The sequence below is a fragment of the Aotus nancymaae genome, unplaced genomic scaffold (assembly GCF_030222135.1).
Source record: "Aotus nancymaae isolate 86718 unplaced genomic scaffold, 86718_ANA_hifiasm-v0.15.2.pri h1tg000015l_0, whole genome shotgun sequence".
In the NCBI taxonomy this organism is placed as follows: domain Eukaryota; kingdom Metazoa; phylum Chordata; class Mammalia; order Primates; family Aotidae; genus Aotus; species Aotus nancymaae.
In genome coordinates this window covers 254,624-270,809 of record NW_026988426.1, presented here as the reverse complement: position 1 = coordinate 270,809, position 16,186 = coordinate 254,624, and the positions used below count along the sequence as shown (strand labels likewise).

General features: G+C 51.6%; 1 protein-coding gene across 1 annotated transcript; it reads left to right on the top strand.

The window, feature by feature from the left end:
• The first annotated feature begins 2,056 nt into the window (after window positions 1-2,056).
• On the top strand, window positions 2,057-15,861 carry FBXO24 (F-box protein 24). The gene is given in 12 exon segments (XM_021671586.2): window positions 2,057-2,868; window positions 2,871-2,998; window positions 3,170-3,268; window positions 3,368-3,551; window positions 4,846-5,084; window positions 5,956-6,190; window positions 8,827-8,985; window positions 9,550-9,671; window positions 10,028-10,159; window positions 14,783-14,953; window positions 15,268-15,604; window positions 15,607-15,861. Coding segments are annotated over 12 exon segments (1,851 nt in total). The 5' UTR covers window positions 2,057-2,846; the 3' UTR covers window positions 15,630-15,861.
• Window positions 15,862-16,186: the final 325 nt, after the last annotated feature.

The following is a 16,186-nucleotide window of genomic DNA, read 5'->3' as shown; positions in this document are numbered from 1 at the left end:
AGTTGTCGCAGCTGAAGGGACGGGGGGACCTCCGGCTGTGGAGGCTCTGCAGGGGGTCTCAGGACCCCCAGGCTGGGGCGGGCGGGGGCTTCCCAGAGCCTGAAGACGCCCAGCTGGAGGAGGGAGGGTGTAGGTGCATCGTTACACGGTCTGCCGTCTGTCCCGAGGAGCTCCCCTGGACAGGAATGGAGAAGGGACTAGACCTGGGGATTTTAGAGGCTTAGAAAGGATATCAACGCCTAGAACACACCCTTGGTGCTACGAATGCAGAAACTGAGGCAGAGGGAAGTTGATGCGTTAGCAAGAGCGAACAGCAAATCCTGACAGCTGGCCATAGAAACCAGGTCTCTGGAACCTCCACGCACAGCCCTTTCCCCCTCCCTCAGTTTTCACAAAGGATTTTTTTTTTTACCTCGCTCCCTCCCTTCCTCCCTTCCTTCCTCCCTTCCTTCCTCCTCCCTCCCTCTTCCTTCTTTCCTTTCTTCTCTTCCTTTTCTTCTGTCTTTTTTTAAATTAAAAAGGTCTGGTTCTGTTGCCCAGGGTAGAGTGCAGTCGTGCAATGATGGTTCATTGCAGCCTTGAATTCCTGGGCTCAAGGGATCCTCCCGCCTCAGCCTCCCAAGTAGCTGGGATCACGGACGGCACCACCGCGCCTGGCTAATTTATTTTTATTTTTTGTAGAGATGGGGTACCGCTATGTTACCCAGGCTGGTCTCAAACTCTTGGCCTCAAGCGATCTCCTGCCTCTGCCTCCCAAAGTACTGGGATCACAAGCGTGAGCCACCACACCCGGCCCTCAGTGGGCTTTTTGTTTCTTTTGAGACAGAGTTGCTCTGTTGCCCAGGCTGGAGTGCAATGGCTCGATCATGGCTCACTGCAGTCTCAATCTCCCACCTCAGCCTCTGAGTAACTGGGACTACAGACATGCACCACCATGCTGGCTAATTTTTGTATTTTTTGTAGAGACAGGGTCCTACTATGTTGCCCAGGCTGGTCTCAAACTCCTGGGCTTAAGCAGTCCTCCCACCTCGGCTTCCCAAAGTGCTGGGATTATAGGCGTGAGCCACCACACCTGGCCCACAGTGGCCTTTTTCTGTTCACAACCTCTCGTTTGCCTCCTGGGGTGAAATGGAGTGGATAAAGGGGACCTAAACACAAGAGGAATGAAAAATACCTTTCTGTCTACTTGGAGATCTTAACTTCCTTTCTAGTGGCATAAGTTCCTAATGCAGTCCCCTTCCTATGTGGTGGGTTGCCCAGAAACAAGTCACTGAAGTTGCTTTCTCCTACATTTATATCTCAGAGGTTGATATTCCTGAATAGTTGTTATTTAAATTCCATTTTAGGCATCCCAGCCTAGCTATGGCTAGGCACCATACATAAGGGAATTTGGGTGGTCAGTCTGGTGCAGTCAGTGAATGGGTCTGTGACACTGTGCAGTGAGGGCTGGTGGTGTGGCAGGACAGGACTGCTTTGAGACCCTGCAAGAGCCAGCCACTCCTTGGACTTTTTGGTGTAGATCTGACCCAATCTGGACAGACACAACCCCAACCCCTGCAGTTTCTCCTCATAAATGTCACCTCACATAAGACAAAGCTAGTATCAGAGACCCTGGGAGAAATCCTAAGCTTTCAGTGGAAATCCATCCCTTTCTCCCACCTTAATAGGTTGTTCTTTATACATGCAATGATGTTACTGTCCCCACGAAAGCAAAAGCAGTCTGCTTTTCTTTGTTTCTTTTCTTTTTTGAGATGGAGTTTTGCACTTGTTGGCCAAGCTGGAGTGCAATAGCACGATCTTGGCCCACTGCAACCTCCGCCTCCTGGATTCAAGCAATTTTCCTGCCTCAGCCTCCCTAGTACCTGGGATTACAGGCATGCACCACCATGCCCGGCTAATTTTATATTTTTAGTAGAGACAGGGTTTCTCCAAGTTGGTCAGGCTGGTCTTGAACTCCTGACCTCAGGTGATCCACCTGTCTCAGCCTCCCAAAGTGCTGGGATTACAGGCGTGAGCCACTGTACCAGGCCTTTTTTTTTGTATTTTTGTTTTGAAACTGGGTCTCATTCTCACCCAGGCTAGAGCACGGTGGTGCTATCCTAGCTCACTGCTGCCTTGAACTCCTGGGCTCAAGCAATCCTCCTGCCTCAGCCTCCTGAGTAGCTGGAACTACAGTGGTGCACCACCATGCCTGGCTAATTTTTAAGTTGTTGTTGTTTTAATAGAGATAGGGTCTCTCTATGTTGCCCAGACTGGTCTTGAACCCCTGGCCTCAAGCCATCATCGCACTGTGGCCATCTAAAAGTGCTGGAATTTCAGGCATGAGCCACTGGCACCCAGCCATGGTCTCCTTTTGAATGTGTTTTTCAGGAGACTAAAAATTCTGCTGAATCATTTGTGAGCTAAGCAATTAGCAGAGTCACCTCTCCATCTCACCTGTCAAACTGAGTTTATAGTTTTTTGAGTTTATACTCTTGAGCTACCGACCAATCCCTGGAGGCCTTGGCCTGCTGAGATGTGAAGAATTCTCCAGTGTTTCTCTACAGAGTTAGTACTAAAAGGGCCTCAAGTGGGAAAACCTCTTGCACCCTGAAATAAACATGTCATCTACCAATAATTCACACTTTATTTCTCCAGTAAAATGCATTTCCCTTGAGCCATTGATGGTTAGAACTGAGCTAGAACCCAGGAGCTGTTAAGAGATGGGCCCTGGGCAAGATTAAGGGGAATAGGTCACAGTGGCTGAACAGTGATGTCACACAGAGGTTTGTTGGCCACAGACTTCATGGGGGAGGGGCCTAGGAGGCAGAGGGGCCCCAGAGGTCACCCAAGCCTAGGCAGGGGACATGGTATGGGAAAGCCAGCAGGAACAGGGGGCCAAGGGCCTAGGAGACAGGAGGGCAGGAGCAGGGAGAGGGCAGCCAGGATGATGAGGAGAAGCCAGAGACGGAAGCTGCAAAAATTCACCGGGCTATGCAGATGGGAGGAGGGGCTCTGGGTGAGGGGGGCTGGCTGCAGGAGATGGGGAGGTTTTATTTGGAGAAGTTAGGGATGGGTCTGGGGAGAGACGAGGACATGACTGCACCGAGCTGGAGTCAGATGAGCCCCAAGATAGGCGGAGAGAAGGGAGAAAAAGATGTGGGAACCCTATGCACCCCTTCTCGGGTAGGTGAAGAGAAGCTGCCCTTCTTGTGGCCCGGAGCTTGGGGGTGAAGAGAAGAAGGGACGAGGGAATCCGATTTCTGTCCAGTTGTTCTCCCCAGAGCTGGTGAGTCCTTGGGGAGGTGGGTTGAGAATAATAGGACTGGGGACCAGACCACCAAGGGGCCACCGATGACCCCCCCACTTCTTCCCTCCTCCCTCCCAGGTGGAACATATCATCTCATTCCTCCCAGTCAGAGACCTTGTCGCCCTCGGCCAGACCTGCCGCTACTTCCACAAAGTGTGCGATGCGGAGGGGGTGTGGAGAGTCGTCTGTCACAGGCTGAGTCCGCGCCTCCGAGATCAGGGTTCTGGAGTCCGGCCCTGGAAGAGAGCTGCCATTCTGAACTGTACACCTTCCCCAGAACCTCCCATTCTCCTTGCCTCTGTCCTGCCTTAGCCCTCCTACTCTTAAAGTCCCCTGATGACCTCCACACTCCTAACAGTGCTTCCGGGGCTCCTTTCTCCGGAAGAAACGGGTCCAATTCAAACATTTTCCCTTGAGTACGTCCTCCAAGTCTTCAGAATCCACCCACAGTTCCCATTAGCGGCCTTCCTGCCAAGTCTCTCTCTATACAGACACTTCCCGCTCTTTCCCTAGAGGCATCCTCACTCCCCAAACCTGGAGTATTCTCTTCTCTAACCCAAGGCTTCGGAACTCACTATTGATATTTTGGGCAAAATAATTCCTTGTTGTGGGGGCTCTCCTCTGCATTGTAGGATGTTTAAGCAGGAACCCTGGCCTCCACCCACCAGATGACCAGCAGCACCCCCCTTAATTGTGACAACCAATGTTCCTGAAGGACAGAATCGCCCCCAGCCTGAGAACCATGCCCTAGACCCTATTCCCCTCCAGGGATCCTCTATGCAGTTACTTCTTACATCCACTAGGAGATTAGGGGGACCCAGAAAGCAGATCCAAAGCTGGGGTGAGGGAGGGTGACCGGCCTTCATCCATCATGCCTTTTCACTCCTTTTTCTGCCTCTTTTCTTTTGTTCCTTCCTTTCTTGAGACAAGGTCTTGCTTTGTCACCCACGTTGGAGCACCCATGTGATCTTGGCTCACTGCAACCTCTGCCTCCCGGGTTCAAGTGATTCTCATGCCTCAGCCTCCCAAGTACCCAAGTAGCCGGGATTATAGGCGCCCGCACCCACACCCAGCTTATTTTTGTATTTTTAGTAGGGTTGGGTTTTTGTCATATTGCCCAGGCTGGTCTCAAATTCCTGGGCTCAAGCGAACCACCCACCTCAGCCTCCCAAAGTGCTGGGATTACAGGCATGCAAAAATTCACAGGGCTGTGAGGATGGGAGGAAGGGCTCAAGGTGAGGGGGATGCTGCACCCGTCCTCTGTGTCTTTATTCTTATAGTTTTCCTTGACATCACTGATGCAAGGTTGTGCCAAAGAATTACTCATTAAGAAGCACATGTTTGACCCTGGGCTGAGGTGGGGTGGAGACTGAAGTTCACATGTCTGGTATAATCTAAGCTTATTTTCCACATCTCCTTTATAAGGGGTCTGTTCCCCTATCCTGGGGATAGGGAGGAGCTACAAACCAGGGTGTCTGAGAAATCTACACAAGCTCTGACTCATCACCCTGGTGTCATCCCATCCCTTGAACCTTCAATCTCCTTCCCTCCTCCAGACACGAAGGGCCTGTATTTCCAGGCATTTGGAGGCCGCCGCCGATGTCTCAGCAAGAGCATAGCCCCCCACCTAGCCCATGGCTACCGCCGCTTCTTGCCCACCAAAGACCATGTCTTCATTCTTGACTACGTGGGGACCCTCTTCTTCCTCAAAAATGCCCTGGTCTCCTCCACCCTCGGCCAGATGCAGTGGAAGCGGGCCTGTCGCTGTGTTGTGTTATGTTGTGGAGCCAAGGATGTGAGTAGCAGAACCCTGGTAGGGCCACCTGTATTCCATTTTCATGCTGCTATAAAGATGTACCTGAGGCCAGGTGCAGTGGCTCATGCCTGTAATCCCAGCAGTTTGGGAGACGGAGGTGGGAGGATCACCTGAGGCCAGGAGTTTGAGACCAGCCTGGCCAACATTGCGAAACCCGTCTCTACTAAAAATACAAAAAATTAGCTGGGTATGGTGGCGGATGCCTATAATCCCAGCTACTTGGGAGGCTGAGGCAGGAGAATCACTTGACCCTGGGAGGTGGAGTCTGCAGTGAGTTGAGATCACGCCATTGCAGTCCAGCCTGGGCAAGAAGAGCAAAACTCCGTCTCAAAAAAAAGACATACCTGAGACAGGGTAATTTATAAAGCAGAGGTTTAATTGACTCATAGTTCTGCATAACTGGGAGGTCTCAGGAAACTTGCACTCATGGCCGAAGGAGAAGAGGCACGTCTTACATGGCAGCAGGCAGGAGCGCACAAGCAAGAGCAGGGAAAACTGTCTTAATAAACCCATAAGACCTCATGAGAACTCACTATCATGAGAAGAGCATGTGGGAAACCGCCCCCATGATCCAATCACCTCCCACCTGGGGATGACAATTCCAGATGAGATTTGGGTGGGGACACACAGCCTAACCATATCGCCACCCCTCTTTTGGGGGCCTAGGGCCCCATCAGTCCCTAGGCATCTTTCCTATGACCTCTGCCCTTCCACATAGGAACTTTAAAGCAGGGGCTCATTTCACAACCCTGGATCCAAGCATCTCACCTCCCACTCCAGGATCCAGCTGCCCCAGCGTCATCCGTTTTTGAAATCCTAGATCCCATACACCCTTCATCTTTTTCCCCAGTTTGCCTCGGACCCAAGGTGTGACACAGCTTACCGAAAATACCTCTATGTCTTGGCCACTCGGGAGCAGCAGGGAGTGGTGGGTGCCACCAGCAGCCGGGCCTGTGACTGCGTGGAGGTCTACCTGCAGTCTAGTGGGCAGCGGGTCTTCAAGATGACATTCCACCACTCCATGAGCTTCAAGCAGATCGTGCTGGTTGGTCAGGAGACCCAGCGGGCTCTACTGCTCCTCACAGGTGTGGTCCAAAGCAGTGGCTTTTGCAAACTGTTTCCTGCAGACTCCCCAGGCCCTGCTGCAGGGGAGGAGGAGGGAGGCCCCTCAGAGCCGGTTCCATATGCCACCTTATCCTAGTCTCCATCTAAACAGCTCTGCTTTTTTCTGTCTCCCAGTCTAGGATTCTGCTTAATATTTTACATGAATAAAAGGCCCAGTCTGGATGCAGTGGCTCATGCCTGTAATCCCAGCACTTTGGGAGGCTGAGGCAGGCAAATCACCTGAGGTCTGGAGTTCGAGACCAGCCTGGCCAACATGATGAAACCCCATCTCTACTAAAAATACAGAAATTAGGTTGGGTATGGTGGCTCACACCTGTAATCCTAGCACTTTAGGACACCAAGGTGGGAGGATGACGAGTTCAAGAGATTGAGACCAACATAGTGAAACCCCATCTCTACTTAAAAAAATACAAAAATCAGGCTGGGTGCAGTGGCTCACGCCTGTAATCCTAGCACTTTGGGAGGCCGAGGCAGGTGGATCACCTGAGGTCATAAGTTTGAGATCAGCCAGGCCAACATGGCGAAACCCCTAGTAAAAATACAACTATTACCCAGGTGTGGTGGTGTGCACCTGTAATCCTAGTTACTCAGAAGGCTGAGGCAGGAGAATCACTTGAACCCAGGAGGTGCGGAGGTTGCAGTGAACTGAGACTGTGCCATTGCACTCCAGCCTGGGAGACAGAGTGAGACTCTGTCTCAAAAAAAAAAAAAAAAAGAATAGCCAGGTTGGTGGCACATGCCTGTAGTCCCAGCTACTTGGTAACCTGAGGCAGGAGAATCGCTTAAACCCAGGAAGTGGAGGTTTCAGTGAGCCGAGATCGTGACACTGCCTTCCAGCCTGGGGGACAGAGCGAGACTCTGTCTCCAATACAAGAAAAAGGCCCTGCTGCCAAAAACCAGTTTGCAAACCACTATTCTAGTGAACACCTGATTTTAAAAAGTTTGATCTTGGGCCGGGCACAGTGGCTCATGCCTGTAATCCCAGCACTTTGGGAGGCTGAGGCAGGTGGATCATGAGGTTCGGAGATTGAGACCATTCTGGCTAACATGGTGAAACCCCGTCTCTACTAAAAATACAAAAATTAGCTGGGTGTGGTGGTAGGTGCCTGTAATCCCAGCTATTTGGGAGGCTGAGGCAGGAGAATGGCTTGAACCCAGGAGGTGGAGATTGCAGTGAGCTGAGATCGTACCATTGCACTCCAGCCTAACGACAGAGTGAGACTCCATGTCAAATAAAACAAAACAAAAGAAAAACAGAGTCTGATCTTGGCAGGGCATGGTGGCTCACGCCTGTAATCCCAGCACTTTGGGAGGCTGAGACGGGCAGATCACTTGAGGTCAGGAGTTCAAGACCAGACTCGCCATGATGGTGAAACCCCATCTCTACTAAAAAAAAATATATATATATATATATATATATATATATATATATATATATATATATATATATATAAATTAGCCGGGCATGGTGGTGGGCACCTATAGTCCCAGCTACTCAGGAGGCTAAGGACTGAGGGCTGAGACAGGAGAATCACTTGAACCTGGGAGGCAGCGGTTGCAATGAACTGAGATTGTGCCACTGCACTCCAGACATGGGTGATAGAGCCAGACTCCATCTCAAAAAACAAAAAAAGGCAGGGCGCGGTGGCTCACGCCTGTAATCCCAGCACTTTGGGAGGCCAAGGCAGGCAGATCATGAGGTCAAGAGATCGAGACCATGTGGCCAACATGGTGAGATCCCCATCTCTACTAAAAATACAAAAATTAGCTGGGCATCGTGGCACATGCCTGTAGTCCCAGCTACTCAGAAGGCTGAGGCAGGAGAACTGCTTGAACGCAGGAGGTGGAGGTTACAGTGAGCCAAGATTGTGCCACTTCACTCCAGTCTGGCGACAGAGTAAGACTCCCTCTCAAAAAAAAAGAAAAAGAAAGAAAGAAAGAAAAATCTGATCTCTCCAGCTTCCATGCCAAGCACCTCATTATACTCCAAACTGCTCCCTACTTTCCCAGTGTCCTCTATACTTAAGCCCTAGGCCTGAGACCCTCTAGACTTTTTCTTTCTTTTTTTTTTTTTTGAGGCGGGGAGGGGACTGAGCCTGACAAGGCTGCAGGGCTTCAAAGCCGCGCCCCACAAGACTTTTTCTTAAATAAATTTTTTTGGAGGTGGGTAGAAATTGGGTCTTGCTATGTGGCCCAGGCTGGTCTCAAACTCCCAGCCTTAAGTGATCCTCCTTGGCCTTCCAAAGTGCTGGGATTATAGGTGTGAGCCACCACACTTGACCACTTCTAAACTTCTGAATGCCAGGCAGGACTCTCAATCACCAGACCTCTCACTCAAATTGGATTCTACCAAATCTGCTAGATTTTTCTCTCCACTTGTCTCTCATGCTGAAGTACTTCCCTGACTTATTGTGGAGGCTGGAGTCTGGGGGACTTGGGGTCTCTCTTCCCTTATTTCTTTCTTGCCCTTTTTCTCCCAGCCCCACTCTAGGGCAGTAAATGTGTCACCTGTATGGTTTAGGGAGTCTCTTGGGACATTTATGCGGCTATTGGAGAATCCTCTCCCCAGCTAACTGTCTCCCTCCCCTACCCCCAGAGGAAGGAAAGATCTACTCTTTGGTAGTGAATGAGACCCAGCTGGACCAGCCACGCTCCTACACAGTTCAGCTGGCCCTGAGGAAGGTGTCCCACTGCCTGCCTCACCTGCGCGTGGCCTGCATGAGTTCCAACCAAAGCAGCACGCTCTACATCACTGGTATGGATCCCCACCGCACCGCAAGCCCCCAACCTTGGTTAGACCCTCCAAACACCAACACCCCTCACCCTTACTCCAGCTAGATGATGAACCCCTGAGGGCATCCTAGTGAAAAGATGTGTTTAGGGCTGGGTGCGGTGGCTCACACCTGTAATCTCAGCACTTCGGGAAGCTGAGGCGGGCAGATCATCTGAGGCCCAGAGTTCGAAACCAGCCTGGCCAACATGGCGAAACCTCTTCTCTACTAAAAATACAAAAATTAGCTGGGTGTGGTGGCAGGTGCCTGTAATCCCAGCTACACCAGAGGCTGAGGCAGGAGAATCACTTGAACCGGGAGGTAGAGGTTGCAGTGACCTGAGATCATATCACTTTGCTCCAGCCTGGGCAACTGAGCGAGACTCGGTCTCAAAAATAAAAGATGTTTTCGGTTCCCAGACATCATGGCTGATGCATTCCTAGTGGGTGTGAGGACTCCCAGGCTCCTGTAGCTTTCATCCAGGTGGGGCCTTATCCCTAGGAAATGGGTGCCCAAAGCTGCTGAGCTGAAGGCTCCTGACCCCCCAGAACAGGGGGGAGTATATTTTGAGGTGCATACCCCAGGGGTGTATCGTGATCTCTTTGGGACCCTTCAAGCCTTTGACCCCCTGGACCAGCAGATGCCGCTTGCTCTCTCACTGCCTGCCAAGGTAGGCTCTTGGAGGGATGGGGCAAACCAGAGGGGTGGGGCCATAGGGACTGGAAGGTCTGAAACATGAGCAGGAATCAAATGATTGATCCAGAGGGACAGGGGATCCCCAGGGAGAGGGCCATGCAAAAAGAGATAGCTTGGGGCTGGGCACAGAGGGAGGCTGAGGAGGGAGGATCACTTGAGCCCAGGAGTTCAAGGCAGCCTGGGCAACATAGCGAGACCCCATCTCTTAGACAGATAGATAGATAGATAGATCAGCTGGGGATGCCAGGTTAGTGGTTGGGAGACTCTGGAGCTCAGAGTTCCTCTGGAGAGAACAGAATGCCTATCTCCCCTTTCTGTCTTGCACTCTAGATCCTGTTCTGTGCTCTTGGCTACAATCACCTTGGCCTGGTGGATGAATTTGGCCGAATCTTTATGCAAGGAAATAACAGATATGGGCAGCTAGGAACAGGGGACAAAATGGACCGAGGGGAACCCACACAGGTGAGATTGTTTTCCAGCAATTCTTCCCAACCCCCTTCCTCCAATCCCTGAACCCCCAGATCTGTCCACTTCTCCAACTTCCATAGAATCCAGTTTCTGTTCCTCTGAGAAATTAAGCCTATCAGTATGTAATGCCAGTGGTGGTACTGGCCCATGTCTTACCTAGGGTTGACACTATGAGGTCGATTCTCTGCAGTGAACACTGCAAATGTAATAGAAATTTAGTGAAGGGGTAGAGTGGGTGACCTGAGTGAGCTAGAGTAACTTCTAGAAGAGGTATAAGCAGGGGCCGGGTGTGGTGGCTCATACCTGTAATCCCAGCACTTAGGGAGGCTGAGGTGGGTAGATCACTTGAGGTCAGGAGTTCGAGAACAGCCTGGGCAACATGGTGAAACCCTGTCTCTACTAAAAATATAAAAATTATCTGGGTGTCAAGGTTTGGTGGTGGCCCATACCTATAATCCCAGCAGTTTGGGAGGCCAAGATGGGTGGATCACTTGAGGTCAGGAATTCAAGACCGGCCTGGCCAAGATGGTGAAACCCTATCTCTACTAAAAATGCAAAAATTAGCTGGGTGTGGTGGCAGGCACCTGTAATCCCAGTTACTCAGGAGGCTGAGGCAGAGAATTGCTTGAACCCAGGAGGCGGAGGTTGCAGTGAGCTGAGATCATACCATATCACTCCAGCCTGGGTGACAGACAAGATTCTGTCTAAAAAAAAAAAGAAAGAAAAAAAAATTAGCTGGTACGTGCTTGTAATCCCAGCTACTCGGGAGGCTGAGGCAGGAGAATCTCTTAAACCTGGGAGGCCGAGGTTGCAGTGAGCCAAAATCATGCCACTGCACTCTAGCCTGAACATCAGAACGAGACTCCGTCTCAAAAAAAAAAACAACGATGTGAGCAGGGCCTCGTAGGTTACATAAGACTTAGGTATGGGTAGAGAAGGCATTCTGTGTGATGAGGTGGGGGATAGGCACACAACTTGCACATACCTGGGACAGTGACAAGATGAGTCTCACTAAAGCACAGAAGGCATTGGGAATCACTGAGGTATGAGGTGGTACAGGTGGGCAAGAGTCTGGAGAGGTGTGGATTTGGGGAAGAGTCACTGCAGGTTCTGGAATGGGAAAAGGCAACCCGTAAGAGCTAATAGAACATGTCAGCCAGCCTTGTGCAGAGGAGGCCAAGGTGGGGAGCCTGCCAGGAGGCTGTTGAGTGACAAGGGCCTCGCGCTGCCGCGAGAATGGGAAGGAATGGATATAGGAGATACTTGGGAAGAAAATGAATAGGCCCTCGAAACTGTTTAGATGTAGAAGAGTGAGGTATAAGACAGAGGTGGCTCTGGAAGAAAGGTAATATCTCCCACCTGTAATTCCAGCACTTTGGGAGGCGGATGCGGGCAGATCACTTAAGCCCAGGAGCACGAGATCCGCCAGGATAACATGGTGAAATCCTGTCTCTAGAAAAAATACAGAAATTAACCGGGCCTGGTGGCATGCACCTGTAGTCCCAGCTACCTGGAAGGCTATGGGGTGGGAGGATCGCTTGAGCCCAAGTAGAGATTGCAGGGAGCTGAGATTATGCCATGGCACTCCAGCCTGGCCAACAGAGAGACCCTGTCTCAAAAAGAAAAAGAAAAAAAGAAAAGAAAGAAAGATGGTATTACCAACAAAGTGAGAGTTAAAAAGGAATACTGGTTTAAGGAAGAAGAGAGTGTGAACCTAGACCTCTTGCAGTGAGAGTAGAACACTCAACTGGAGGCTGGGCAGGGAGGCTCATGCCTGGAATTCCAGCACTTTGGGAGGCCAAGGTGAGCTGATCACTTGAGGTCAGGAGTTTGAGACCAGCCTGGTCAACATGGTGAAACCCTGTCTCTACTAAAAATATAAAAAAATTAGCCAGGTGTGGTGGCTTGTGCCTATAATCCCAGCTACTTGGGAGGCAGAGGCATAAGAATTGCTTGAACCTGGGAGGCGGAGGTTGTAGTGAGCCAAGACTGCACCACTGCACTCCAGCCTGGGCGACAGAGTGAGACTCAGTCTCAGAAACAAAACAAAACAAAAACCCACACTCAATTGGAAACGTCTAGCTGGCAATTACATTCTACCTGGGAACATGGTTGAATGTACAGAAGTAGAAACTGAAAAGCATCTCTAGAAAGCAGGCCCCGTGGTAGGCAGTGGTTGAAGAAGAGATGCCTCTGAGACAGGCCATGCACCCTTCTAACACCTGTCCCAGAAGCCACGGGAGAAGGAAGTTTCATATGGGATGGGTGGCAGGGTGGTTAATGGTGATGGTGTGACAATGTAAGATACAATATAAGTACTGACATGGAAAAGACAGTCATGCCATATTTTTAGGTTAAAAAAATTTATGAAATAGTTTACATCGTACCATTTATTTTTATTTTTATTTTCAAGACACAGTCTCTCTCCATCTCCCAGGCTGGAGTGCAGTGGCACGTCTTGGCCCACTGCAACCTCTGCCTCTCTCAGGTTCCAGTGATTTTCCTGCCTCAGCCTCCCAAGTTGCTGAGACTACAGGTGCATGCCACCACGCCTAGTTAATTTTTGTTTTTTTAGTAGGGACAGGGTTTCGCCATGTTGGCCAGGCTGGTCTCGAACTCCTGACCTCAGGTAAGCCACCTGCCTCCGCCTCCCAAAGTGCTGGGATTACAGGCATGAGCCACCGCACCCAGCCCCTTTTTATGTTTATTATTACGTTTTTGAGATGGGGTCTCACTGCTTCCCAAGCTGAAGTGCAGTGGCATGATCATAGCTCACTGCAGCTTCCAACTCCCCCGCCTCAACCTCCCAAGTAGCTAGGACTACAGGAATATGCCACTACGCCTGGATAATTTTTTTTTTTTTAATAGACAAGGTCTTGCTCTGTTGCCCAGGCTTATATTGAATTAATGGCTTTAAGCAGTCCTCCTACCTCAGACTCCCAAAGTTCTGGGATTACAGACGTGAGCCACCACACCTAGCACTATCTCATTTTTTGTTTAAAAATACACAACTTGCCCGTTCTGGTGGCTAGCATCTGTAATCCCAGCTACTAAGGATGCTGAGGCAAGGGGACTGCTTGAGGCCAGGAGTTAGAGGCTGCAGTGAGCTGTGATCGCACCACTGTACTACAGCCTGGGTGACACTGAGACCCTCTCCCTAAAAAAAATATACAACTTATGTATATTTATTTGTTTAGCCAACAGTAAAGAATATCTAGCAAGATGTTAATAGTGGGTGGTGGGATTTCCAGTGATTTTAAAACTAATTTTTGCTTGCCAATGTTTCATAATTTTTCTAGGATGACCATAAATTACTTACCAGTGTCTTTAGAATTAAAGCGCTAACAGGCTCAGGAGAAGGAGCAGGCAGAAGAGGCCCTGGGATTTAGCTGCTGAGAGGCCAAGTGCCTTTAGAGACAGCATGTCAGTAGTGTAATAGAGAGAAAAGCCAGATCCCTGGGAGTTGCTGGAAAGACTCGTTGTGGGAAGGAACAACAGTGTGGTCAAGCTCAGATCGGTCATGTAACCAACTCTGCTGCTTGAGAGAGAGAGGCAGGAAGCAGCAGGAAGCAAGTAGAAGCGTTTTTTTCAAAAACAGGGTGGCCATTTTGGAAGAGAACTATGTGATAAGTTGAAAATACTAGGCCGGGCGCAGAGACTCATGCCTGTAATCTTTCACTTTGGGAGGCCGTGAAGACCAGCCTGGCCAACATGGTGAAACCTTGTCTCCACTAAAAATACAAAAATTAGCTGAGCATGGTGGTGCACGCCTGTAATCCCAGCTACTTGGGAGGCTGAGGCAGGAGAATCACTTGAACCTGGGAGACGGAGGTTGCAGTGAGCCGAGATTGCGCCACTGCATTCCAGCCTGGGCATCAGAGTGAGAGTCCATCTCAAAAAAAAGGAAATGAAAATGCTAGAATGCTGGTGGGGCATGGTAGCCCACGCCTGTAATCCCAGCACTTTGGGAGGTTAAGGCAGGTGGATCACCTGAGGTCAGGAGTCTGAGACCAGCCTGGTCAACATGGTGAAACCCTGTCTCCACTAAAAATACAAAAATTAGCTGGGCGTGGTGGCAGGGACCTGTAGCCCCAGCTACTTGGGAGGCTGAGGTGGGAGGATCATTTGAACCCAGGAGATCGTGTCATTGCACTCCAGCCTGAGCAACAGAGTCAGACTCCATCTCAAAAAAAGAAGAAAGAGAAAAAAGAAAATACTAGAGCAGAAGGGAGGGACAGTGGAAGGAAAGTCCTTCCTTGGGGTGGCGTGGCGGGCTACCCTGGAATTGCACAAGGAGCAAGTCTCCCCGAGGTTGGACTGGCACAGACGTGTGGGCTGACAATGAGGGGTACATAGCAGGCCCAGGGCTCAGGCAAGGAGCTGGTTTGCTGGGGGGCATAGATGAGGTACTAACAGAAGAACAGGACCCCATGTGACCAGTTAGAGTATGGGGGCTGCAGGGGTCAGCAGGGCAGACCTAGGGTGCAGGGCAGTGCTGGCTCCCATTTCATCACCCCCATTTCACATCCTCCCGGAGCCTTCCAGTCAACCTTTTCCCACCCGGCCCCCCAGTCCCTTGGTGCTCCCCGCTCAGGGCCCCTGGCCGTGTGTCCCCAGGTTCGTTACCTGCAGCGGCCCATCGCCCTGTGGTGCGGCCTCAACCACTCCCTAGTGCTGAGCCAGAGCTCGGACTTCAGCAAGGAGCTGCTGGGCTGCGGCTGCGGAGCTGGGGGCCGCCTCCCCGGCTGGCCCAAGGGGAGTGCCTCCTTCGTCAAGCTCCAAGTCAAGGTCAGATCGGGGTCAGGGGAGCGGGTACCCAGGGAGGACGAGAGCCCTGAGCCAGGAAGCCCACAAGAGTGTAGCTGGAGCTCCTGTAGGGACATAGGGAGTCCCATTTCCCCAGCACCACCCCACCTACTTCCTCTGCCACATAACATGCACTCTGCTCTGTCCCTTAGCAGACTGTGCTGGCCACAACGCCCCTGGGACTTAGCAGGCTCAGGGCTGGTGTGAGAGAGAAGAACACAGATTAGCCCAGGCTCCCTGGGAACCCCTGCAAGGAAAGTACCACTCAGCCCCACCCCTTTCTCACCTCCTCCAAGGTCCCTCTGTGTGCCTGTGCCCTCTGCGCCACCAGGGACTGTCTCTACATGTTAACCAGCCATGACATTGAGGAGCACACCTCCTATCGCGACCTGCCGGCCAGCAGGGTGGTGGGGACTCTGGAGCCCAGCCTAGGGGCCGGAGCACCCCAGGACCCCGGGGGGATGGCCCGGGCCTGCGAGGAGTACCTCAGCCAGATCCACAGTTGCCACACGTTGCAGGACCGCATGGAGAAGATGAAGGAGATCATAGGGTGGATGCCCCTGATGGCCGCACAGAAGGACTTCTTCTGGGAGGCCCTGGACATGCTGCAGAGGGATGTGGGAGGTGGGGGTGGTGGCCCCCAGCCCCTGAGAGCTAATCCCCCTCATGCTAGCCCGACCCCTGGAGGGAGTCTGCCCCAGCCAGGGGCTAAGGAGCAATGACCACTATGCGCATGTGTGTGCGATGGGGTTGCTAGGGGCTGGGGACCACCAGCCAGGGTAGGGCAGGGAATTGTTTTGTAAAATGTTCAGGGGGCTGTCCAGGAGGGGCCCCCAACCTGACTATCATGGACAAGAAATTTGATGGATAGAATAAAAGGCTGCAGCGAGGCCTGGTGTGGAAGCCTGGGGGGTTGGAGGGCCAGGGGCAGGGATGGAGGCCTGCTGCCCGGCTTAGTGGGTGTGGGAGGGCAGGAGCCCAGGCAGGGGCAGGCAGCACAAGCAGCTCCAGGTCTCAGGTGCTGCAGAGCTGATGGCGTCTGAAGCCATCACGTTGCTGTCCACTCCCTGCTCCTGAGAGCCTACCCGGTTGTTGGAACTGGGAAGTCCCAGCCCACCTTCTGGAACAACTCTATGCACAGATGCTCTTGGCTACCCCACTGGGATTCCCTGTCTACCAAACTTATCTCCATCCTGAGGCAGCAGGTTCCTCCTG